Source organism: Odontesthes bonariensis, chromosome 12, assembly GCF_027942865.1.
Source record: "Odontesthes bonariensis isolate fOdoBon6 chromosome 12, fOdoBon6.hap1, whole genome shotgun sequence".
Taxonomy (NCBI): Eukaryota; Metazoa; Chordata; class Actinopteri; order Atheriniformes; family Atherinopsidae; genus Odontesthes; species Odontesthes bonariensis.
Window position 1 is genome coordinate 6,475,071 of NC_134517.1, and position 27,706 is coordinate 6,502,776.

A 27,706-nucleotide genomic window follows, 5' to 3' on the forward strand; every position below is an offset into this window, starting at 1 on the left:
CATTATTTATTATTATTTTACTTTTAAGTGTTTCTATCTGTGGTACATTTTTTTTAACATCCTTGACTGGTTAAAGACATGACTCACAATAAGATCGGACCTAAAAGAGAAATCAGTACTTTCTGCCTGTGGCTGCATGGAGACGAGTGAAATGTAACCATTTAAAAATGAAATAGTCAGTTTTTCTCTCCATCATTTTGCTAAGTGGTAAGTTGAACATGGTTTGCTATGTGTGCTTGTGTGAGCTCTCATGCTGTCTCTTACTGTTATGAAATGGTTCAAGGGTTACTATTGGATGGCTTATTCCAGCACCTAAAACCAGGTGCTATGAACAGACCGGTAAAGACAGGGCTGAAAATCTGAAAATCAACCATATGTACTGCAACTCTGGTATTTTGAACAAAGCACGTACCAGACATTTTCTTAATATCTCAAGAATTTGTGTCAAATTGTAAAAAAAAAAAAAAAGTAAAAAAAATTCCAAACGTTTTTTTTAATAAAAAAATAATAGCGTATGATTGATATTAAAATTGACTTGCAAAGTTGGTAAAACTTCTGTTTTGTTGACAACACAATGGATACCTCTCAAGTTCATTTGTTGATTTGCAAGTTGGAGGTGCAATATCTACATATCTAATGTCACAGTTTTGTGGAGTGATTTCTTGCATGTGTAACATTTTCTTGGATTAACAACAGCAGTCTTCAAACTGCAGGCTGACATCTGACTCCTTCACTTGATTTCTCTCCAAAAACCAAGAGTATCGTACTCTCCCTATGCCTCATTGTGGCACCATTGGAATGGGTGTTGGCAGGCCACAACGCTAGAGAAATACACTGTGCCAGTTAGTGCCCATAATTCTTTTACCTTAATTAGTGCCAGCCGCTAGACCTCAAGTATTGACAGATAGTTGTACATTATCCCTGGCTGCATTGAATGCTTCACAGATTTGTGCTGTAATTTCAACCACAAAGTTTAGCAAATCTTTGACAGTGTGCTAATTTGTGGCCATGCTGCTTCCTAAAGTCTTTAGTCTATTACGACAGCCCTTTGATTTTCATTATTGCTTGAGATTTCCTGTCGTGAAACGATTTGAGTGTGGCTAAAAACTGTCAGAAGTATAAGTTAGAAAGTTGATTATTTTTATTATTGTAGTATATATTTTTATTTTCTCAATCCAATTGTATCTTAACAAGGCTGTAATGTCTGTACAAAAGTACTGAGGATGATTTGACCACCTTTCCATGACAAAAATAAATCTACACTTTACTAATCACCATTACATATGGATACTTAATTGCACCATAGGGAAAAGTGCAATTTGATCGCTCACCTTATGATAATATTATAGTTAGTACTGTGAAAGGTCAAACCACAGCACACGTCTTGTTTTACGTGGCCTCTGCTTAGAGAGCCCACAGATGGCTTCAGCATTGCTGCAGGACCAAGTCTGCAAAGTGCCTCTGGGAAAGGCATAAAATGCCAGTGAGGACCCATGTCCCTCCTTTGACCCCTCTCGCTCAGCTCTATGCCCCTCTCTCCCACATGGACTCTTAAAACTTCTCATTGGTGGGATACGTGCTCTTCAGAATGCATACTGCAGCAGAATCTATGCTGTACATGCTGCCTTCGGCATCCAAGGGACATATCAGAGTAATTGGGGAGGATTAACTGATGATCATCGTTTGACCATGTGACTATACGGTTTAAAAGGTCAGCAACTATTTATTTTGCCAGCTGTCTTTTAAACCACCTGTTCCTCTATTTAATAATTTTTTTGCTGTCAATTTGAACTACGTGTTAATGATTTATCAACACTGAGGAATGGAAAAAGGAAGAGTTTTGGAATGCTTGCAGAATGTTTCACTTATTCATGTCACATACAGCGTCATCAGGATGGTTTTCTGTTCTCCTGTTACTGCCTTAATGTGCAGAGCTACTGCTGCTCAAGTTGTATTCAGCAATCAGAGCAACTATACACCACTCTCATAACCCAGTAGTAACCATAGACTTCAACAGAGTCATCAAAATTTAAATAAAATGACATTAACTATATTTACCACCTCTCCTCTTCTAATTTTAGAACTGTTATGAGATGTGATTGCCTAGAATACTGAGCACAAGACCACCTGTCTGTTTAGAAATATAAACCAGATAGATTCAGAAATATTCTTATATTCTATTGGAAAAGCATGAATACACAGTTTGCTTGTCATCTTCATGCATGTGGTAATCAGTTTAAAATAAAGACCAAAAATCTGAGTGTGTAGTTGAAAGTTTATCATTATAATTACTTTCCAATCCACATTTTCCTTATAGCATGACTGTAATATTTAGTATGCATCAGTGTAAGTAATCTCTACACAATTAGCTGTGTTTGACATCTAGTTACCTCTATTAAGTGTTTGATAGACTCATACCCCTTTCCAACTGGTACCAAATGATAAAAGTGCCAATATTCATTTGATTAAACCTAAGCCAAACTGCAGAAGCACTGTGTGAAAATGTAAGACCTCCCTCTTACTGATTCCATAGAAATCAAAAGGGTACGTAGCTGTGAGGTGCTGCTAATCAAATGCACTTGTTTCATTGATCAAGTCCATGAAGAATCTTTCTCACACATCAGAGTAAGTCATGGAGTTCCACAGGGTTCTGTGTTTGGGCCGATTCATTTTACTTTATACATGCTTCCATTAGGTAACATTATTAGACAGCATGGCATAAATTTCCATTGCTATGCTACAGACTACAAGCATGTCTTAAAGACATAAAGACCTGGATGACTCAGAACTGTCTGCTTCTAAATTCAGACAAAACTGAAGTCATTATCTTTGAACCTGAGCGCTTCAGGGAGAAATTGTCTAGCTATATAGTTACTCTAGATGGTATTCCCTTGGCTTCTCGTACTACAGTGAGGAACCTTGGAGTTATTTTTGACCAGAATCTATCATTTGACTCAGATATTAAACAGGTTTCTAGGACTGCCTTCTTTCACCTTGTAGAAAAACTAGTCGATGCAGTCGTTACTTCAAGATTGGACTACTGTAATTCTTTATTATTGAGCTGTCCCACATATTCTCTGAAAAGCCTTCAGCTGATCCAAAATGCTGCAGCCAGAGTTCTGATGAGATCTAACAGGAGAGATCATATTTCTTCAGTTTTAGCTTCTCTTCATTGGCTACCTGTAAAATTCAGAATAAAATTTAACATTCTTCTCCTCACATATAAAGCTCTTAATGACCGAGCTCCTTCATATCTTAAAGATCTCATTGTAAGATATTTTCCCAACAGAGCACTTCGCTCCCAAACTGCAGGTTTACTTGTGGTTCCCAGAGTTTCTAAAAGTAGAATGGGAGGCAGAGCCTTCAGTTATCAGGCCCCTAACTTGTGGAATAAGCTGCCAGTAAATGTCCGGGAAGCAGACACCCTTTCCACCTTTAAGACTAGGCTTAAAACTTTCCTTTTTGATAAAGCTTATAGTTAGGGATGGCTCAGGTGATCTTGAAACATCCCATAGTTAAGCTACTATAGGCCTAGACTGCTGGGGGGCCTCATCTGTCACACCTTTCCTCACTTTGCTATCTTTTCCCCCCTTTTTTATTTCTCAAATGATATTATGTACATTTGTCATTATTGTGTTCATTAACTTGTGTTTCCCTGTTCCAACAGGTATCCTTTGAATGGTGTTACAGTGTTTGTTGTCCCCTCTTTTCTGTCTTCTCAAACCCCCGCTGGTCGAGACCGGATGGCCACCCTTCCTGAGTCTGGTTCTGCCAGAGGAGTCGTTCCTCTCCACAGTCACCTCAAATGCTCAGGACGGGAGATTGGACTGAAGAGAAGTTTCGGTTCAATCTGTCGGTTTCCTTAGCTAGGAAATTGTTTTAGAATTGGCTCTGTACGAAGAAATTGGATTAATTTTTAAATTAATTCATTGGATTTGATTGGATTATGATTACAATGAATTGAACTCCAATTGGCTTGAATTGGACTATATTATTTAAGTGCCTTGAGATGACATTTGTTGTAATTTGGTGCTATATAAATAAACTGAATTGAATTGAATTGAATTGAATTGAATTGAATCATTACCCAGTATAAAGCAAAAGTTTTGGCAGAGGTGCTGGTCTGTAGTATTCAGGTGTGTGTTAACACAGTGCAGTGAAAAAAAGATCCCAAGTGAAAAACATACAAGACAGTTACCAATCCCAACAGTGGAGGAGCCAGAATAATGCACAGCACCATGTTAAAAGCAAACACAGCATATCAACACAAACACCTCATACCAACTGTCAGCACGGTGGTAGAGGGGATGATGATTTGGGCTTGTTTTGCAGCCACGGGACCTGGACATCTTGCGGTCATTGAGTTGACCGTGAGTTCCTATGTAGAGCAAAGTATTCTACAGTCAATTGTAAGGCCATCTATCAGACAGGTGAAGCTTGACTATAACTGGGTCCCAAGCACAGCAGCAAATCTACAACCAATTGGCTGAAAAATAAAATAATAAATTTATTAGTTGTAATGACCCAGTCAAACTTCAGACCTGAGCTGTGTGTAAATTAAGTCACAAACTTCACTAAGCTGAAACAACATTGTGAAGGAGAGTGGGCCAAGATTCCTCAACCATTATGTGAGGGGCATATAATGTGATACAGGAGACAATTACTTAAAGTTATTGTTGCCAAAGGTGGTTCTACGAGCTGTTGAATCATGTTTTATACTTAGTGCTTTTACAAAATTCTGTTGAATTTAGCTGACTTTTTGCTCCAGGATGATATGGCTTAATATGTCATGTGATGTTGTTGATCTGAGGTAGTGTTTACTTAATTTTTATGACCAGGTAAAGACCAGAGGTCCGTTTCACGAAGCAGGTTTAGTAAAAACTCTGAGTTGATTAACCCTGAAATGAGGGAAACTCTGAGTTTTCCGTTTCACAAAGTGAGGTAACTCAACCCCGAGAAAGAGGAGTAACTCTAGCCTGTTTCACAAAGAGAGGTAACTTAACCTCTCGGTCAGTTACCGTAGTAACAGACTCTCTGAACCTAACCTGGTCGAAACCAGGTTTTCCTCAAGAAACCTTGAGTTTCTCTCTGTCTCCGCCCTCTTTCAGCCACACACGACATTTGATTTCCTCATTCATTCAGTAGGCAGAGCGAGTTCTTCTACTTCTAGAAGTCCATCAGGCACAGTAGGAGATGACTTTTTCCACGAACATGGCATGTCCTTTTGACAACGATCCCGTGGATGAAGGTGCAGCATTATTGCGCAGAGAAATAAATATTCGTCGGAGATGGTTATCAGACCATCATAGATGTTTTTGCATTTACAGACAATTATCTTTTTGAGCGGCACCATCAGAATTTTGTTGGGACAAAAGAAAAAAAAGACATAAAAGACAAATAAATATTTTATGAATAGGCTTAAAAAAGATATATATAGGCCTATTGTATTTTATAAAGACACTTGTCTCTTGGGGGTGGATTCCCTCAGCCACTGGCCCTCTGTTAGAGGTGGTGGTGCTGGGCACCACCTGTTTTACGGGCATCTGCCTTCTTTCTGTTGGCTCAGTTGAAGTCTGTGTTAGTTTAAATAGGCTTACTTATTTAACAGAACATGATAGATGAGAAGACATTGTTTATGTGTGTGAAAACAGCATTATGTTGGGGATAAAATAACTGCACAGTCAAATAGCCACTTAATATTTACTTTACAGTGTAAAACATGATCAAAACAAAATGAGGTACCTCCATGCCGAGGTCTCACCTGTTTGAACAATGTTTTTATATTTCATCTTAAACTGCTGCCAAGTGCGCTTCTCCCCAGAGGTATTGCACCTAAATGAAATAAATGAATGGGCTACCATTCAAGCAGTTTCCCCTGTAATATTATTGTGATTACAAATGACTACATTTAAACTTACACTTTTGCTGCTGCAGCTGTGTTGCACTTATTTCTAAAAACGTATTGAAACTCGCCGTATGAGCGCATTAAGATTTCCAATTCGAGGTTGGTGAAAAACGTAGCCCCTCCTCTTCCCCGTTGCCATGGTGACTCGTCGAATCGGGGCTCCATTGATGCTGGCATTTTAAAGTTGTGGCGCACACGCAAAACTCAAGGTGAACCTATTCAGAGTTGATTAAACTCACTCAAATCAGCGTTTCTGGAACCGAAAACTCAGTGTTTTCTATCTCAGAGTAGATCAACTCAGAGATCAGGAATAGACTCAGAGTTGTTTGAACCTGCTTTGTGAAATGGACCCCAGATGATTTTCTATTGAGAATGAGGAGTCACGTGACTCCGGTCGGCCGGTCGGCCATGTTGGCAGAAGAATCTATTGGTTGCCAGGGGCAACGCCATTAACTTAACGGATATCTTAACGGATATCTTCCCGCATTTGTCATTTTGGCAGGGCAGAGACGAATACAAAAAAAAAAGAAAGAAAGCAAAGCAATGCAGAGAGATTAGGCGAAAGAAAAGGGACCTTACAGGGACAAGCTTATTACAAGCGCAAAGCAGCGGTATTTGGAGAAACTGTCCAGCATCCAAAATATTGATCCTTACGAGCTCCCTGCAGCAGAATGGCACAGAGACCTGGACCAGTTACCTCCGTGCATATATATGGACATAAGCCCTTTTTCCATCAGATTCTGTAGCGAATTAAAAGTTATATCGCATTACTTTGTTGCGATATAAGATGCGTTCGGTTGGTTTTCCATCACATGTATCGCACTAACTTCTTGATGCGCATCAAATTAAAGCGAATCATGTCGTTGATGGAAAAAGGGCTACAGTCAATTATCTTGTCTTTGGTGTAAGTTACTACACTATGCAGGAGTTTAAAAGTCACAAATCTTTAGAATCGTACGAGACTTTCTGCTGTGGCTGGGTGCAGGACTTGGCCATCTACAAGCCTCCAGGTGGCTCTGGTGATGATAACAGCGTTGTATTGGCAAAGGTAAGGTTCTTGTCATGCGTTTTAGTATGTTGTAATTACATTGCATTTGGACACTTCTGCCAACATGGCCAACATGCCAACTTCATTATAATGGATGTCTATGGGAGCCGTTTCTGTAATCTGCCATTGCAGAAAAACTAAAAAGCTGATAAAACTGATGTTGTAGCTCATCAATGACATATCCCAGACCTAATAATCCCCCATAGAATATTTCACTTTGCATTGCATATATTGAAAATACAGCAGTTTTTGTGTCTGTTTTTTAACGAAAATTGGTGTTTACCTCATATACACTGGTATTTAAAGGGTTCATTTTTTGAAAATAATTGAAAACTTGATGGTTATGATCAGAACTGAAGTGGAAGAAAAGATTTCTGAAAAAAAAAGTGGAAAAAAATATTAACATATGGTATTTTGGCGATCATTTTAGAAGGGGACAAAAATGGCCCTTTTCAGAAATTAAGGAGTTTTTTTTAAAATCAGGCATAACAAAAAAATTAAAAATCCCTAAAAATCAAAGTTGTTGCTAATCATTGACATATCCCAGACCCTAATTATCCCTACTCAATAATTCCACTCTGCATTCCATATTTTGAAAATACTGGCACCTAAAGGCTTCAAATTTGGGCTAAAAAGTTCAAATTGGCATCTAAAGGGTTAATTTTTTTTAATAATTTAAAACTTGGTAGTTATGATCAGAACTGAAGTGGAATAAAATATTTATGAAAAAAAAGTGGAAAAAAATATTAATATATGATGTTTTTAGGTCGTTTTAAAAGGGGACAAAAATGTCCCTTTTCAGAAATTAAGGAGTTTTTTTTTTACACAATGAAAAATTGCATTGTATATGATGTGTGTTTGAAATTCGAAAAAATAGTCAAAAATACACAACTGGACCAAATATGATGAGTATCACTATCTACAGTGTGAAATTAGAGGAGAAAGTTCACCCCAAGTGGACAAAAATGTCCCCTATCAGGGATTAGGGTTAAATGATTCAAAAGTCTGTGTTAAGTGGCTTAACAAACCAAAAAGACAAAAGTAAGAAAAAACACACTTTCTTCTCAAAATAGTCAGGCACAAGGACTGAACTGAAAATGTATGTTAAAGTAACCAATGTCCACATAAAAACTTTCAAAGAAAGAATTATTGCTCAAGAGGACTTTAAAAGAGTACTTTTCAACTCCCAATCTGTAATACACAGTTTGAAATCAAAATGATGAAATAATATTAAGTAGGAATAAGCTAATTTATAGCCCAGATATGTAATCATTTTACAGTCAAAGAAAAACTAACAGGAAAGTTCCTGGTTTTAGCATTGTACACAATCATCAGACTCTAGCATACAGTCAGGGTGTGATCCGACAAGAAAAAAACAAAGCAAACATGGGCTAAAAAAAACTCCATAGAGTTATAGAATTGGCTGATTAATCAGTTCATCAGGGACACTGTGTTAGTACAGACATTTGTATTTCTGTCAATTTAATCATGGACAAACAGAACTTAAAGAAATCCAGAATTGAACAGACATTAAAGAACAAAGGGGGGTCAAACCTGTCACCAAACCCCAATACTTAGGGCAACTTAATCAAAACCTTCAACCGTCCCATAGCCCATATGGGACTAACTATAAAAGCTTTGCTGCATCTACTTGTTGCTTTTCAACTAGTAATTGGTAGAGTGCCTTGCTGTGACTTTGCACTTTTCTGCTAACCACCACACGGCCACTTAGTTCTTTTTATGGGCTTGAGGCACACATTAATGCGATGGGTGTTAAAAAGCCACAGGTTCTCAACTGCTGGAGAATTTACAGTCAAACCACATTCAATTTCATGGGTCAAGGGCATCTGCAATGGGGCCATCAAGTCTGCTGTTTCTAATCTTTAATCAGTTCTCCTCAAAAGTCCATATGTTATACTCCAACACATGCTATTTTGTGGAATACATTTTAGATAACAAAAGAGGAACTTTGGGTTGGCAGGAAGGGATACATATTTAAAGTTGAAAATGTGAAATTAGTAGTCCATGTTGATGGTGCTCAGCTCAAGAATGATCAGCTTTCCAAGGAATATCTACTTTAACCAGATACCTGTATGTCATGTGATGTTTTTCAGCTTTGTTTCAGCCAAAAAGAAAGCTTTCAGTTTTCAAATAAATCAGCTACAAACATATTGAGACATTTCTGAAAGTTTTCTTCCATATCAGTATATGTCAAGCCTGCATTCAGACAGTCTCCTAGATTTATCCACCATGGCCTTATTCTGGAAAGTACGGCCTACTGCTTGAATGTCACTCAACTGAGCTTCTTGTAAAATTAATTGTGGGTAGTAATCTGTAAAAATGTACCATAAATGTTATTTCTGACATGTCAAAAGCTGTCCAGCTCTCTTTGACACATACCTGATACTGCTCTACATCCGTCTGTGTTAAGAGCACAGGCATATCATTGGGAGACAGGAGGTTTCCATAATTTGCTCTTCCTTAGTCTCCTCAGAGGAAGATCTATTCTTCATCACTGTCAGCTCTCCGTCCCCAGAGGAAAAAAGGCTTAGCTGCTTTGGAACTTAAGGCTGCATTTTTTGCTCGTCACCTAATCACTCCTCGCAAACAAGCATTGACACGGAAGAATTTTGTAAACATATCTGGAATGAGCACGAAATTTGTCCTCTCTCCAAACTTCCAGTAGCTGTACAGAGACATTAATCATATGATGGCTTCCCAGAGGTGGCTGTCAGTTTTAGGGTAGGAATAGATATTCCTCATCCGTAAGTGAAAAAGCAATCGGAGTGCAGACGGAAAGGATAAATCACTTGAGAAGTGAAGACAGGTAGCATTCAGCGGCTGGCCATCTGGCCCTTATCATGTCCCAGACTGGTTGATTTTATTGCTTTTCATTGCTTTCCGAAAGCCCAAGAGGGATTTTCACAAACAGACTGTCAATCTAGCTTGAGATAATCATCTTCCGCTAGTTGTTTAAGTGATTACATTGTGGATTTTAAACAAAATTCCCCTCATTTAGATAAAATGGTTTTGCAGGTGAAAGTCAGGAATCAGATGATCATTGAACACTGTACTATTATCCTGATTTGTGTATTTTTCATTGAATAAGACATGCACTTTATGTAGCACTTTATATAGCACAATTTCAGATACTTATTTTTGCTTAATCTCAATGCTATCACAGTAACTAAACTGTGATATTAATTGCCAAAAAGTTTCATAAAACAGCATTTTTATAGTCTCACAGGCATGTTATCTGGACAATGACATCACTGATGAGGTAGGAAAAATTGTTTGTAACGTGTCTGATTGTAACACGTCACCAATTGATATTCGAAGTTCATTATCTTTGGGGAAAACAAAAATCCACTAATGAACACTGCTAGAAATCACTGTAGCCATATGTGAACATGGCCCAAAAATATCCCTGTCTTCTCTGAGCCAAAGCTCATTCAAAATGAAGTGAGGCAAAGTGGAGAACAAATTGAAATTGGAGATTACTTTTGGAAATCATGGATAACACATCCTCCGAACTAAAGAGGAGACAGTCTATCTGCCTTGGTATCAACTCTCACTTAAAAAGACTGATAAACGGGTGCATTAGTGCCTGAAAAACTGGTAAGCATCTGAAAAGGTACTATCAATGCTGACAGGTACATACAGGTCTAAGAGCGGCATGTGATCCTATCCAGATTATGTCCTTCCAGGAAAAGCCTTGTATATGTCAGCAAGACAATGCTTGGCCCCATACTGCATCGATAATGACAGCATGACTTTGTGGTAGAACAGTCTAGTTGCTGGACTGGCCTGCGTGCAGTCCATACCGTTAACCAACTGAAAGCATCACCAGACACAAAATATGACAAAGAGAACCCTGGACTGTTGAGCAGCTAGAATCCTATCCTTTAATTGTGAATAAAATAAAGGTTTATAAGATTAGCAAAGCAATGCTTTGTTTACATTTTATACATTGCTCCAAATTGTCCTGCAGTGAAATTTATAAACCACTCTACTTTTTCTCATTGTGGTGGTCGGGTGGGAGATTTCAAACAAAGCTGCATAGTAGGGATACATGATGCAGGAGTTTTGCAGATCAAATATGAAAGTAATTTCTTTAAAAGAAGATATCACTGAGGTGTTGATATCACTATGCTCTGCTATTTTTCAATCACCAGGCAAATTTGAGATTTGTGCAGTGTCCAGAACTCTGTGTTGAAGTAAAAGATCACCTGCGATTTTCTGCATCACTGCAGGCCCTAGTTTTTTTTTCTAGCATTATTTTTGTCTACAAACAATCTATAGAGGGGTCAGTAAAATAATGTGTTCTTGTTCTAAGCCTGGTTAGGATCTATGTCAACATTTCATCAAGTCTTGAGGACATGTTCTCTTCAGCCATCAGTAGTTTGACAACTCTATCAGTTATAACTTCTCGTATGTGTACTTGTCATGAAAGGACTTTTCCAGAGCAGAGCAATAAGTTAGTAGAAACACTTCTCCAGATGGCATAGTTTGCAGATGTTTTTAGGGACGCACCTGGCAAGCCCCTTTAGTCTATCCACCTCCATTCTACATCCAGGACAGGGCATCACAGTCAGGGAATTTAAATACTGACTGTATTGTTCCAGAGGTCGCGTTGTTATGTATAATGACTCCCAAAAAGCTATCACAGAGGATGTAATTAACACTAACGTAGGTACTTAAAAATGCAACATCTTTTAAACAAAGATGTGAAATGTTCCAAATAGTCTGAATAAAATATCTCAAAAACTATTAAAGTTATAGCCTAAATGTGTGCTTTACCTATTCAAAGTTTCTAGAAGTTAAATTCAAATTATTTTGGCTAAATTACTGCTGTGTCAAAGCACAGCTTTTAAAAGAAGTCAGCACAATCTGTGAAAACATGGATGTCAGCATTTACATGCTCTTATTAGACGGCTTGTAATAAATGATACTCAATCAAATTAGATAATAGTAGAATTTATTAGTAGTATTTGTAGCATCCAGGTCCAGAGTGACTTATCTCTGAATTTTTTTTCCTTTTTCACATCTTTGTATATTGTCAAATTTGATGCACACATTTGTGTTGCACATGGAAAAGGATATACATTTTAAATTTTCTGTCCATCAAGTATTTTAGAATATGGTATCCAATGTTTGTTTTTTTAACAGCAACAGATATTTTGTTGGCATCTCGGTGAAGAGCAGCAGTGGCCAGTCTGACCAGACAACCTTCTCTTCTGCTCACTGTGATTCTCCCTGCCTGTGTGATGCACCTTTGCAGTTCCGATCAGGATTATCCAGACCAAATTTGCAGTGTTGGAAGTTAGCAAGGGGGAAACAGAGCTCAATTTGAAGTGTAGGACAGTACATCAACCTCCAATCTCATGGTTGTGTGATGCTTGCTAAGCAGTGTCTGCTCTGTTTGGATGCTGCCATTGTGTGCATATATGTTGGATGTTTTACTTTTGGCATTCTGATGCTAGTAAAAGCAGATTTAGTCATTTGAGATATGCAGACAAACATTGTTTTAATTTATTTTCAGCCTTTCTCTACCTGAATTAAGGGTGTTTTGTTATACCAGAAATATAAATATCCATGGTATTAAAAGAACAATAAATTCCCATATCATGTTGATAAAACACTGATAATAATGTCATGAATTGATATTTGCTAATAGATATCAAAACATTGTTGACCCCAAATTGGGGTTTTTGTACATATTTTTTTTTATATTTCCTTACCTCCTGTTAGAATGCAATTCAGTTACCCAAAGAAAAAGGAGAATGAGAGACAGAACTCTTACTAGCACTATATATTTACATTCAATTAACATCTTCTCAAGTGGATCTGCTACTGAACATTTAAATGAATTACAGTGCAACTTATCTTATTCATAATATTTTGAGGGAAAAAGTCAGTAAAGCTCTCTCCGAAGTCCTCTGATCTCTCACACAAACGTTCAGACTGAATTCATGAGCGTATCATTTCAAGATTCTTCAGCTCTTTTTGTTTTAAAGTTGTAGTTAAATGTTGATTTACATTCAGTATCTTCATAAAACCCAGCATTGCTGGGTCTCAAAAAGTAGAACCTCGTCCCTGGTCCCATTCAAACCAGGGACCAAGCATAATGCCATAATGCTGTTAGACTGCATGTCAACATATTTACAGAAAACCAGGGTGTGAGTATCGAGGATTTTAACCATATAGTGTCCCCGTAAAACATTATATGTTAGAATTTTCAAGTTATAAGATATGTAGCAGGTTTTTGGTTTATTAATATTTCTATTCTCTTTGAAAGCCCAAATCTATGATAATACAACTGATGAATAAATTAAATGTAATAGAATAAAATAAAAAGTCAAACGATAGCCAATTTCCATTTTGAGTAAGAAAAATAAATAAATTAAAAGTTTTTAATGGTATATTCTTTCAGTATCCAAGGATCTAGACGCTCTTTTTTCATTCTTATCAAACTTGATCAATCAGGAATGTCTTTAATTTTTAATGAACAATTATTAACAAGGACTTGAAGAGCAATACATGCTCTGTCCTTTAAATTTCTATTAACTTTATACAACAGGGATCCAGTCCAATAACGGCGTCTCCAGCTGCCTTGGACAACTCCCTTACCCCCTAACATCCTTCTTCCCGTTCTCTCACTCTTACTTCCTCACCTGTCAGAGGTGGAATGTCGCTGGCGGATACTGTCCTCCAGGGTCCAGCTCTTGACAGATGTAACGATGCTCAGTCTGAACATTTCCCAGCTCCTATTAGGAGCAGACAGTAGCAGTTACTGGAGGACAGCAGCTGCTGTTTGCTCCTAACAAGAAGCAACTGCAGGTCAGAACAGAGTAAAAAGATGCACCAATGAGGGCTGAACAATGACCCAATCAGAGCAGCTCATATGATTTCTTTAGCACAAATTGACTTCAGACCTAGAACAAATCTTAAAATGGACATTTACTCACAGCAGGCTTGGCTCTAATTGTAGAGGTGATACGTTGGTTCTGGAGAATTGTAAAAACAAGTTTAATTGGCATTCATGCATGTGACCTCGGAGCAATGATGTTATATTCTTAAATGGGTCATTTTAAAAACGTGCGTCATCAGTGATATTGTGAAAGTAAACAGTTAGAGACTGTTGGAGACTCGTAAAAAGTTCACGCCCATATCAGGCTGCAGATGGAAAGAGCGCAGCTGTAGGAGAACACATGCGGAGAGTAAACTGGTGAAAAGTACAGACTGTAAGTTGCCTCTGCTGGTATCAATCAGGCTCACGCTGAATGTGTTATTTAACCTTCATTTTGACTGGAGTGTTATTCAGTTTTCTGATCTTCCATTCACCACCAACAAACAGAAGTGCAGAATCCATAATCCCTCTCCTCAGGGTTAAAGAGGCACTGTGGATCCACTCCACTGCTCAACACTGTGGCCGATTTCTGTGGCACTTTTCCAGCTCTCAGCAGGAAAGGAAGTGGCTCTCACGGGCAGTGCTCAATTCGCCCTCTACTGGGCGGAAGTCAGGCCTCAATGAGGCCGTCAGTCGAATAGGTCATGCTGTCAGAGCGCACCACAGTTCACATCCTCTCATTAGACTGCAAAACTTTCAACATCCGATCACTGGAAAAAGCAAAGTCAGGGAAATTGGGCTGAATTACACTTGTGATAAAAAACAAAAAGTAAAGGGCTTATAGTGGTGGGGTTGTGCAGGTATAGTCGGTTAGATTGAGACAGAGTGAGTGTTTGAATTAATTTTCTGCAACACAGGCATGCACACACTCACCCTGTGCCTGTGGAACTTATCAGTTTACCGCATGTGTTGAAGACATAGATTCTCAGCTGCCGGAGTGCGAAATGAGGCTGCAGTGTTGTGATACTCAAACATCAAGAGTGGATATTATCTGAGTCAGCAGAATGACAGCAAGCTGTCTCTGAAGCAACGCTGGGGACAAAGGCATTTCCAGTTTTATTCTTTTGAAAAATTTTAATGAAATTGTGTTTATGTTTTGGATATCATCTCTTCGAAATACACTGCAAAAGGTGTGTGATTCACACTGTTCGATTGAGAAAACTACATGGATATGAACAGCAAAAAATATACCTAAAATATGCAGTGTAAACTCAAAGCTCAGATTTACTGAAAAGACGCACAAATAGCTTGTAGAAGCAAGCTGCTGAAAAAACAGAACTCAACAAACAAGCTAGAGACTTTATTTGTTAAAACCAGTATATAGAGCTGCTGTATTACATCTTTTATCTTGCTACATTGTGGTTTTATACATTTACCATCAGTGGCTTAGAAAGACAACTCCTAATGGAAACAATTGCATACGTATACAATACAAATTAGCAAACATATCAAAATCAGTTTTTACAACTTTTGTAGCAACCAATTCTTCTTATTGGTGTGCCATAGTGCAAACTGTGTTGTTCGTAAGACAAAGTTTTAAACATGATCTCAACATTCATACATCTCAAAAATTTGTTTTCTCTGTCTTAAACACATTTTCATTTGTAGGCTTCATTCACTGTGCCTTCAGTTCAAGTCCTTCTGTCCAGTAAGGTGAATTTACAATCAGAATAATTCAAGTGTGTCGGGCAGGTTTCGTTGGATGGTGAATATTACAACTGAGCTAGAATGCTTCTTGGTCGGGTATGTTGCAGCATGTACGTGTAACAGAGTACATGATTACCTGTCAAGATGTAAAGTGGGACCTCACCCTGGTAGAAACTTTTTTGAGTCCACATGATTTCAGGAGCAATCTACCTTCTCATCAGCACCTGAATTTAGAATATTATTCCCATATTCTAGACATTGTTTATTGAAAAATTCAACTCTGCATGGATACATTTTCAAATTGGTTCAGGTTGTAAATGTGTCTAAGGTGCTATTAATAGCACTGAATTGGGGATTACTGTTTGCTGTTCTGCCACTTGTCATCAACTCCCATGAACATTCTACCAGGGTGAAATTTCACTCTAAAGAGTCTCAAACTGTGTTTTCCAAGCCCTTTCAAAAAGTATTTGAGGATTCCTGGTTTCTCTCTGAAGACATAACTCAAAAAATGATTATCAAAAACATAGCAAGCGTTGCAAAACATGTATTAGCTTGTACCTTGGCTATAACAGGAGTGTAGTGGAGTAGATGGCGTACCAGTATAATCAGCCAGCATGTGGGTTTAAATGAATAGAGTGCAGAAAACTGAGACAAAGGGGGGAAAAAATACATTTTGGATAACTTTGATCATTTCTGTCCGCATTCACTCCAAGGTCCAACATATGTGTGCGTATGTGTTTTGGTGTTCCTGCATCCATCTGGCTTCAAGCCTTGATGGCTAAGATTTCACTGGAGGAAAGAAAAGTAAAGAGCTATGCCAGTGGTGAAAGCACTGCCCTTGCTGCAAGACTGGGCGGTTTGTACTCTACTCTGGTTCTATTGCACGGTGGTCTGCAGGAAAGGACTGGAACTGGTGGATTGGTTGTGTCAGATAGTCTGAAGTTGGGGTGCGGGCCGGACTGAGCTCAGCCCCTCCGGCCCCCTGCTCTCACGACACGGCCTCTGTCCCCACTCAAGAGCATCCACAACGGTCCACCACCATGTCGGGGATCTTGCCATAGATTATTTGCTCTTTGCGGTTAAAGTAGAGCATGTTGATGGGTGACATCTTGGTGGGGGTACAACAGGGACCTGCAGTCCCCCTGGGGTTGGCCTTGTTCACCAGGTGGGTGTGTGGGTACTTCTGCAAGTGCATGTACTCACACTCTCCAGAGCAATAGTTGGCCTTGTAGCGCTTTGGGGCAATAATCCAGTCCCAGCCAAAGTCCTCAAAGTCCACTGTGAGGGGGTAGCGGCAACACCGGGACTCTGGAGAATTCTCATCACAGTCCAGACCTGAGTCCCTCCTAGCCCGCTTGGGGCCCTCTGAGATCTTCACCTCCATGAACGGTTGCTGAAAGGACATAGAAAACTTTGAAAACAGCTGGTTTGCACAAGGGCACAACTGACAGCATTCAGCTTTTTATGTTTAAATCCACTGCTCTTTGGCAGTTAGTTTTCAAACATGGCACGATAATATTATGAAACTTTGAGTTATGGAGAAATTAAATCATCTGATGGTTGGTTACCCACAGCTGTCAAAGTTTTCTAATTACCCAAGAGCCTGGTGCCAGCTCTCGAACTGTGTGATGTGTGTTTGTCATTGATAGCAGCAGTGTGTGTTTTTGCCTGTGTGTGCGTGCAGGCAATTACTCTGATTTGCACAGTCACACAATACTTTAAGGAATGTGGAACGGGTGAACTTTTATGTAATCAAGCAATAAGATTTAAGGTTACTGTGGGCTGGGCATTTGTCCAAAATCAGGTGAGCGCCTACATGGAGTCTGTGTTGATTAACAGCTTTCAAAAGTCTTTTATATTTTGAATCCTTCTCTCAGCAGTGAAATGCTGGAATGTTTAACCACCTGCTGGTTCTGTAAAGCCTTTCTGCACACTGAAACCTTTATAAGTCTAAAATCTAATCCTTTGAACAGTAAATCCTAGACAGTTTCATCCAGCTGTAATCTTGGCTTTAGAAAATATTAGTGTTTTACAGAATAGTCCATTAATGAATAAGCTCAATGTGACTGGAGAGCCACTGCTGCAGTGTAAGTAGGCCTAAATATAACTTGCCTGCTGCATTAAACTGTTACCTACGGTAAAAAACAGAAGGTTCGACTCACCAGACCCTCCTCTCCTGGCTCTGCGGAGGTCACGGCTAAATCATTTCCCCTCGCATCGAAGGCATTGATTTCGATGCCCCAGTTGGTCTCTGGCTGCCGCAGCCACACAGTTAACACTTGCTTGACGTCTATGCTTTGCCAAGAGCTGACCCCGGCGTTCACGTCGATCTTTAGGGAGCGGATTCGTATGTGCCTGCTCCCGTCTGTGACCGGCATCAGACGGGAGATCTGCAAGAACACGGTGGTCACCTCGTCCGCCGGGCGCAGATGCACCCACAGCTGCGCCCGGACAATGCGATTGGCTTGAAACTTTTCAGTAAAAGAGAAAAAGCAGCACTTTGGGTCTCCGTCCACCTGGATGATGGACTCGGCTGCAGAGAGAAAGATAGAGAAAATGCTGTTTCCACTTATTGGACGATTGACATTTGCAGACAGAAATAGCCTAAACATGGTTTGAAGTCTACTTGTTAGATTATTAAGTTGATTAAACGTTTCCACGTGCATTGTCTGACAAAATGTAATGTCTGAAACAATATTTTAAATCTCATCCTATGCCCAAAATTTCGCCATGCTTTGTGTCAAAATGAAATCTCCGGATCGCGCCTCCTGTGAGCTCAGGCTCGGGCATATAAGTGGGAAAATGCAAAGAAAATTTAAACTTACGTTCAGTGGCCATCATCATTATTGTCTCCGTGGTTGCATGCTCATCGTCCTCTTCCATTACCACATCCTTGTTGTCATCTCCCAGCATGTCGTACTGGTCGAGAAGCTGCTGCAGCGGCGGCGCTTTGGGCAGGAGCTGGTTCACTATGTCGCGGCTAATGTTGGGAGCTTCCTTCATTTGCAGCTTGCTCAGGATTTGGGACTTGATTGCATTTAACCGCATGGTTTTAATCTGCTGCCGGACGTCGCAAGTAGCGCACTGCTCCGTGTCTGCGGGACTGGCGGCGGAGGGCTGCTGGTGGGTTTCTTGGTCACTCAGAACAACTGGCCCAAAAACAGTCAGCAAACTGGCACACAGCGCAATTTGAGACAGATACATTTTCTCTAAGGTGCGAAGTTTGTTATTTCCTTTTTTGTTTGTTTAGAAGAAAATAAAGGATCCTTGATGAGAGCTGAACTGCGGTTGGATAAATGAGCCACACTTATAGGCATCATACTTTATTAGCGCGCACCTTTTTATACTCCAACTTTAGCCTCTTTTGTGTCGTCAAAAACTATGATTGGCTGGACAGGCAACAATGAATTTTAACCGACTGACATGAAGACTTTTTTTCGCGATCAAGCCATGGAAACATGGAGGCTGAGGACATGTGCAAAGTTTGTACACAGATGGATAATTTAACTTCTTACCCCAAATACATAATGCACACAGGGACGCAGAACAGTCTGAGTTTTTGATCACCCAATCTCAGAAATAAAAGAGAGATTACGCAAAACATCTTGGAAATATTTTCATGAATATTTAATCTGAACTTGCATTCCCCCCGAATATATCAGATATATTTGCTTGCATTTACTTGCATTGCTATTTCTGAGGGTTGACAGTGTTGCATTTGTTTCTGCCCTTATGCATTCAATAAATGTCAGCCTTAAGGAAAAATTGAACTTGTTCTTAGCATGCTATCGAATGTCAATCAAACGAAAACTTTTAGATGAAGTGAGTTTATGAAAAGCACATTTTTTTTGGCTCATTTATAGTGTTGAAAATAGAGTAATTCCCAAATGAGATTTGTTTAAAATAATCAATGAAGACATAAATCATTCACAGTCCAAGACTTCTCCAAATCTTTGTAGGTGCTGTCATCTCATGTAGATAGCACCATCATGTGGCAAGTCACACATCACACATTAGATGATGCTTACAACATAACAACAACAACACCAACACCAATAATAATAATGATCATAGGCATGTAATCGTTTATATAAACAATTGGTGTAAAGATACTGTGAATCTGGGACAGTTTTTGCAAATTTATTTCTAAACTGTGTTCTAATTATATTACAGTTTTTCTCAGTCGCTTTTGGACAATTCTCAGATCAGAGTTGCAATTCTCAAAACTACGTGTTCAATTGTCACATCATTGTGTCACTTGTGCACATCAAACAAGCAGTTTCTCATTTCTTTCAGCAAGTTGCCAATGCTTTGGCACATCCATGCACATGATTGTGTACAATTCTCTGCTGTTTCCTACATTATCAATTGCTTTTGTCATGTTGATCAAAATGTATTGTACAGGGGCCCGTTGCACAAAAGTAGGATTTAGACATCCAGGATGAGTTACTTAGCCAGGTTCAATGAATCCAAAACATGGGTGCCCAGGCTTAGTTGGTTGCACAAAGGCCAAGCCAGGATGAGCAGACACGGATTTATCAAGCCAGGTGAAAGCGATCCTGGATAAGTGCTGCACACGGCTTTCTTAAATAGACCCCACGATCGATCATAGATTCATTGATTCACCATGGCAACAAGGGCGGCGTATTTCTCCCCAGCGGAGCAATAACCACTAGAAAGCTGCAAGCAGCTGTGAGCGGGACCGAGGTGTGCGTACGTTGGGATGTGCGCACGTTGGGGCATGCGCTGGAAGCTGGAGCCGCAGCTCTGCCCACACGCACAATACCCTCTGCGTACGAACGAGCACATAATAACCCCAATGCGGAGGGGTTTTTGAAAATTTCTAGGGGGCGCCACTGAGCCATTTTGCTCCAACCACACATGATTCCCTTTACATACGTACGAGGTTGAGAGACTAGACGTGTGTGCCAAGTTTCATGACTTTGCGATGATGTTAAGGCTTTCAAATCACAAACTCCATCACACGATTTTAATCGCCTGGCCACGCCCACACCGTTCAGAGTTCGGAAAAGTTTCTCAAGATTATTATTCCCCCATGTCTTAAGAGTAACCTGGCCAAGTTTGAAGCTTGTAGCATTAAATCTGTAGGAGGAGTTCAATCAAATGCGAGAAGTGGAAAAAAAACAGACATTGCCGACCACCAATAGGTGGCGCTGTAGGTGGATGTCACTATCTTATATGTGCGCATTCAGGTTGGGTCTAGCAATCACCGTATGACGTTTGGGACAGATTGGATAATGTATGTGGGAGTTATAGGCGACTTAATTTTTTATGGCGAGTCATAAATTTGAGGCGTCGCCACGGCCACGCCCTTTGAGGTTTGAAAAAGTTGGCCAATGATTTTTTCCCCCCATGTCTTAAGAGTAACCTGGCCAAGTTTGAAGCTTGTAGCATGAAATATGTAGGACGAGTTTGATCAAATGCGAGGTGTGGAAAAAAAAAAAGACATTTCCAACCACCAGCAGGTGGCGCTTTAGGTGGATGTCACTATTTTACATGTGCTTGTTCAGGCTGGGTCCAGCAATCACCGGTTGAACTTTGGGAAAGATTGGATAATGTATGTGGAAGTTATAAGCGACTTAATTTTTCGTGGCGAGTGATGGCGAGTCATCAAACTTTGAGAAGTCGCCACGGCCACGCCCTTTAAGTTTTGAAAAAGTTAGCCAATGAATTTTTCCCTCAATGTCTTAAGAGTAACCTGGCCAAGTTTGAAGTCTGTAGCATTAAATCTGTAGGACAAGTTCGATCTTAAGCAAGGCGTGGAATCGGTCAAAAATGGCACGAAAACGCACTTTCCATCCAAAATGGCCGCCTTCCTGTGTACGTGGGACTATGGCGGCAAGAGACTTTTTTTTGCGTCTGGGCATGATGAATGAGTGTACCGAATTTCGTCGTCCCACGCGAAACTAATCCTATTAAGGGGACCATTTTTAAGCATCATAGGGGGCGCTACAGAGTCAATGAGCGACTCCCAAAAATATAAAGTTTAGATTCTTTCATGTCGTCGACTGGCAGGTGGCGCTCGCAAAATTTCCTGAGTTTTCGCATACCTTTTGCAAAGAATAAGAAAGAAAGAATAATAATAACTAGAAAGCTGCAAGCAGCTGTGAGCGGGACCGAGTGTGCGTACGTTGGGATGTGCGCACGTTGGGATGTGCGCACGTTGGGAATGCGCTGGACGCCGTAGTCGCGCAGCTCTACCCACACGCACGATTCCCATTGCGTACGTACGAGCTCACAATAACCCCAATGCATAGGGGTTTTTGAAAATTTCTAGGGGGCGCCACTGAGCCATTTTGCTCCGCCCACACACAATACCCTTTACATACGTACGAGGTCGTCAGGGTGGACGTGTGTACCAAGTTTCATGACTTTGCGATGATGATAAGGCTTTCATATTACAAACGCCATCACACGATTTTCACCTCTGGCCACGCCCACACCGTTCAGAGTTTGGAAAAGTTTCTCCATGAAGTTTTACCCTCATGTCTTAAGAGTAACCTGGCCAAGTTTTAGATTTTAGCATGAAATATGTAGGAGGAGTTTGATCAAATAGGAGGTGTGGAAAAAAATTAAGTTTCCGACCACCATCAGGTGGCGCTGTAGGTGGATATCCCTTTTTTATATGTGCACGTTCAGGCTGGGTCCAGCATTCACCGTATGAAGTTTGGGACAGATTGGATAATGTATGTGGGAGTTATAAGCGACTTAATTTTTTATGGCGCGTCATAAATTTGAGGTGTCGCCACGGCCACGCCCTTTAAGTTTTGAAAAAGTTGGCCAATGATTTTTTCGGCCCATGTCTTAAGAGCAACCTGGCCAAGTTTGAAGGTTTTTGCATTAAATATGTAGGAGGAGTTCGATCAAATGCGAGGTGTGGAAAAAAAAAGACATTTCCAACCACCAGCAGGTGGCGCTATAGGTGGATGTCACTATTTTATATATGAGCTTTCAGTCTGGGTCCAGCATTCACCGTATGAAGTTTGGGACAGATTGGATAATGTATGTGGGAGTTATAGGCGACTTCATTTTTCGTGGCGAGTGATGGCGAGTCATCAAACTTTGAGGCGTCGCCACGGCCACGCCCTTTAAGTTTTGAAAAAGTTGGCCAATAAATTTTTCCCTCCATGTCTTAAGAGTAACCTGGCCAAGTTTGAAGTCTGTAGCATGAAATCTGTAGGACAAGTTCGATCTTATACAAGGTGTGGAATCGGTCAAAAATGGCACGAAAACGCACTTTCCATCCAAAATGGCCGACTTCCTGTGGACGTGGGACCATGGCGACCTGAGACTTTTTTGTGCGTCTTGGCATGATGAATGAGTGTACCGAATTTCGTCGTCCCACGCGAAACTAATCCTATAGCGGGGACAATTTTTAAGCCTCGTAGGGGGCGCTACAGAGCCAATGAGCGACTCCCAAAAATATAAAGTTTAGATTCTTTCATGTCGTCGACTGGCAGGTGGTGCTCGCAAAATTTCCTGAGTTTTCGCATACCTTTTGCAAAGAATAAGAAAGAAAGAAAGAAAGAAAGAAAGAAAGAAAGAAAGAAAGAAAGAATAACTAGAAAGCTGCTAGCAGCTGTGAGCGGGACCGAGTGTGCGTACGTTGGGATGTGCGCACGTTGGGCATGCGCTGGACGCCGTAGTCGCGCAGCTCTGCCCACACGCACGATTCCCATTGCGTACGTACGAGCACACAATAACCCCATTCCAGAGGGGTTTTTGAAAATTTCTAGGGGGCGCCACTGAGCCATTTTGCTCCGCCCACACACAATACCCTTTACATACGTACGAGGTCGTCAGGGTGGACGTGTGTACCAACTTTCATGACTTTGCGATGATGATAAGGCTTTCATATTACAAACGCCATCACACGATTTTCACCTCTGGCCACGCCCACACCGTTCAGAGTTTGTAAAAGTTTCTCCAGGAAGTTTTGCCCTCATGTCTTAAGAGTAACCTGGCCAAGTTTGAAGATTTTAGCATGAAATATGTAGGAGGAGTTCTATCAAATAAGAGGTGTGGAAAACAATGAAGTTTCCGACCACCATTAGGTGGCGCTGTAGGTGGATATCACTTTTTTATATGTGCACGTTCAGGCTGGGTCCAGCATTCACCGTATGAAGTTTGGGACAGATTGGATAATGTATGTGGGAGTTATAAGCGACTTAATTTTTTATGGCGCGTCATAAATTTGAGGCGTCGCCACGGCCACGCCCTTTAAGTTTTGAAAAAGTTGGCTAATGATTTTTTCGGCCCATGTCCTAAGAGTAGCCTGGCCAAGTTTGAAGCGTTTAGCATTAAATATGTAGGAGGAGTTCGATCAAATGCGAGGTGTGGAAAAAAAAAGACATTTCCAACCACCAGCAGGTGGCGCTATAGGTGGATGTCACTATTTTATAGGTGCGCGTTCAGGCTGGGTCCAGCAATCACCGGTTGAACTTTGGGAAAGATTGGATTATGTATGTGGAAGTTATAAGCGACTTAATTTTTCGTGGCGAGTGATGGCGAGTCATCAAACTTTGAGGCGTCGCCACGGCCACGCCCTTTAAGTTTTGAAAAAGTTGGCCAATGAATTTTTCCCTCCATGTCTTAAGAGTAACCTGGCCAAGTTTGAAGTCTGTAGCATTAAATCTGTAGGACAAGTTCGATCTTAAGCAAGGCTTGGAATCGGTCAAAAATGGCACGAAAACGCACTTTCCATCCAAAATGGCCGACTTCCTGTGGACGTGGGACCATGGCGGCATGAGACTTTTTTGTGCGTCTTGGCATGATGAATGAGTGTACCGAATTTCGTCGTCCCACGCAAAACTAATCCTATTAAGGGGACAATTTTTAACCATCGTAGGGGGCGCTACAGAGCCAATGAGCGACTACCAAAAATATAAAGTTTAGATTCTTTCATGTCGTCGACCGGCACGTGGCGCTCGCAAAATTTCCTGAGTTTTCGCATACCTTTTGCAAAGAATAAGAAAGAAAGAAAGAATAATAATAACTAGAAAGCTGCAAGCAGCTGTGAGCGGGACCGAGTGTGCGTACGTTGGATGTGCGCACGTTGGGGCATGCGCTGGACGCTGGAGCCGCAGCTCTGCCCACACACACGATACCCTCTGCGTACGTACGAGGACATAATAACTCCAATGCGGAGGGGTTTTTGAAAATTTCTAGGGGGCGCCACTGAGCCATTTTGCTCAGCCCACACACGATACCCTTCACATACGAACGAGGTCATCAGGGTGGACGTGTGTGCCAAGTTTCATTAAGTTGCGATGATGATAAGGCTTTCAAATCACAATCGCCATCACACGATTGTCACCGCCTGGCCACGCCCACACCGTTCAGAGTTTGGAAAAGCTTCTCAAGAGTTTTCTTCCCCCCTAGCTTAAGAGTAACCTGGCCAAGTTTGAAGATTTTACCATGAAATATGTAGGAGGAGTTTGATCAAATGCGAGGTGTGAAAAAAAAAGATGTTTCCAACCACCAGCAGGTGGCGCTATGGGTGGATGTCGTTATGATAATATGTACGCGTTCAGGCTAGGTCCAGCATTCACCGTATGAAGTTTGGGACAGATTGAATAATGTATGTGGGAGTTATAAGCAACTTAATTTGTTGTGGCGAGTGATGGCGAGTCATAGAACTTTGAGGCGTCGCCACGCCCACGCCCTTTGAGGTTTGAAAAAGTTTCTCCATGAATTTTTCCCCCCATGTCTTAAGAGTAACCTGGCTAAGTTTGAAGCTTGTAGCATTAAATCTGTAGGAGGAGTTTTATAAAATGTGAGGTGTGGCAAAAAATGACATTTCCGACCACCAGCAGGTGGCGCTATAGGAGGATGTCACTATGATAATATGTACGCGTTCAGGCTGAGTCCAGCATTCACCGTGTGAAGTTTGGGACAGATTGGATAATGAGTGTGGAAGTTATAAGCGACTTAATTCTTCATGGCGAGTCATAACTTTGAGGCGTCGCCACGGCCACGCCCTTTGAGGTTTGAAAAAGTTTCTCCATGACTCTTTCCCCCCATGTCTTAAGAGTAATCTGGCCAAGTTTGAAGCTTGTAGCATTAAATCTGTAGGACGAGTTCGATCAAATGCGAGATGTGGAAAAAAAGAGATGTTTCCGACCACCAGCAGGTGGCGCTATAGGTGGATGTCGTTATGATAATATGTACGCGTTCAGGCTGGGTCCAGCATTCACCGTATGAAGTTTGGGACAGATTGGATAATGTATGTGGGAGTTATAAGCGACTTCATTTGTTGTGGCGAGTGATGGCGAGTCATCGAACTTTGAGGAGTTGCCACGCCCACGCCCTTTAAGTTTTGAAAAAGTTTCTCCATGAATTTCCCCCCCCATGTCTTAAGAGTAACCTGGCCAAGTTTGAAGTCTGTAGCATGAAATCTGTAGGACAAGTTCGATCTTAAGCAAGGCGTGGAATCGGCCAAAAATGGCACGAAAACGCACTTTCCATCCAAAATGGCCGCCTTCCTGTGTACGTGGGACCATGGCGGCCTGAGACTTTTTTGTGCGTCTTGGCATGATGAACGAGTGTACCGAATTTCGTCATCCCACGCGAAACTAATCCTATTGCGGGGACAATTTTTAACCATCGTAGGGGGCGCTACAGAGCCAATGAGCGACTACCAAAAATATAAAGTTTAGATTCTTTCATGTCGTCGACCGGCACGTGGCGCTCGCAAAATTTCCTGAGTTTTCGCATACCTTTTGCAAAGAATAAGAAAGAAAGAAAGAAAGAAAGAATAATAATAATAAACCTTACAGATACAATAGGGTCCTTGCAGTTTCACTGCTCGGTCCCTAATAAACCTTACAGATACAATAGGGTCCTTGCAGTTTCACTGCTCGGTCCCTAACTAGAAAGCTGCAAGCAGCTGTGAGCGGGACCGAGGTGTGCGTACGTTGGGATGTACGCATGTTGGGGCATGCGCTGGACGCTTGAGCTGCAGCTCTGCCCACACGCACGATACCCTCTGCATACTTACAAGCGCATAAAAACCCAAATGCGGAGGGGTTTTTGAAAATTTCTAGGGGGCGCCACTGAGCCATTTTGCTCCGCCCACACACGATACCCTTTACATACGCACGAGGTCATCAGGGTGGACGTGTGTGCCAAGTTTCATGACCTTGCGATCATGATAAGGCTTTCAAATCACAAACGCCATCACACGATTTTCACCGCCTGGCCACGCCCACACCATTCTGAGTTTGGTAAAGTTTCTCCATGAATTTTTCCCCCCATGTCTTAAGAGTAACCTGGCCAAGTTTGAAGCCTGTAGCATTAAATCTGTAGGAGGAATTTGAGGTGTGGAAAAAAAAGACGTTTCCAACCCCCAGCAGGTGGCGCTGTAGGTGTTTATTACTGTTTTATATGTGCGCGTTCAGGCTGGGTCCAGCAATCACCGTATGAAGTTTGGGACAGATTGGATAATGTATGTGGAAGTTATAAGCGACTTAATTTTTCATGGCGAGTCATAAATTTGAGGCGTGGCCACGGCCACGCCCTTTGAGGTTTGAAAAAGTTTCTCCATGAATTTTTCCCCCCATGTCTTAAGAGTAACCTGGCCAAGTTTGAAGTGTGTAGCATTAAATCTGTAGGACAAGTTCGATCAAATGCGAGGTGTGGGAAAAAAAAGACGTTTCCGACCACCAGCAGGTGGCGCTGTAGGTTGATGTCACTATGTTATATGTGCGCGTTCAGGCTGGGTCCAGCATTCACCGTATGAAGTTTGGGACAGATTGGATAATGTATGTGGAAGTTATAAGCAAATTCATTTTTTGTGGCGAGTGATGGCGAATCATCGAACTTTGAGGCGTCGCCACGGCCACGCCCTTTAAGTTTTGAAAAAGTTTCTCCATGAATTTTCCCCCCCATGTCTGAAGAGTAACCTGGCCAAGTTTGAAGTCTGTAGCATTAAATCTGTAGGACAAGTTCGATCATAAGCAAGGCTTGGAATCGGTCAAAAATGGCACGAAAACGCACATTCCATCCAAAATGGCCGCCTTCCTGTGTACATGGGACCATGACGGCATGAGACTTTTTTGTGCGTCTGGGCATGATGAAAGAGTGTACCGACTTTCGTCGTCCCAAGCGAAACTAATCCTATTAAGGGGATCATTTTTATGCATCGTAGGGGGCGCTACAGAGCCAATGAGCAACT

General features: G+C 41.1%; 1 protein-coding gene across 1 annotated transcript; it reads right to left on the reverse strand.

Annotated features, from left to right (window-relative positions):
• Window positions 1–15,267: 15,267 nt before the first annotated feature.
• mstnb (myostatin b) lies at window positions 15,268–18,714 on the reverse strand. The gene is made up of 3 exons (XM_075478979.1): window positions 18,336–18,714; window positions 17,673–18,043; window positions 15,268–16,903 (listed from the first exon to the last, which is right to left on the reverse strand). Exons 1-3 carry the CDS (start codon window positions 18,712–18,714, stop codon window positions 16,523–16,525), a joined length of 1,131 nt encoding a protein of 376 aa, XP_075335094.1. The 3' UTR covers window positions 15,268–16,522.
• Between the last annotated feature and the right edge of the window lie 8,992 nt (window positions 18,715–27,706).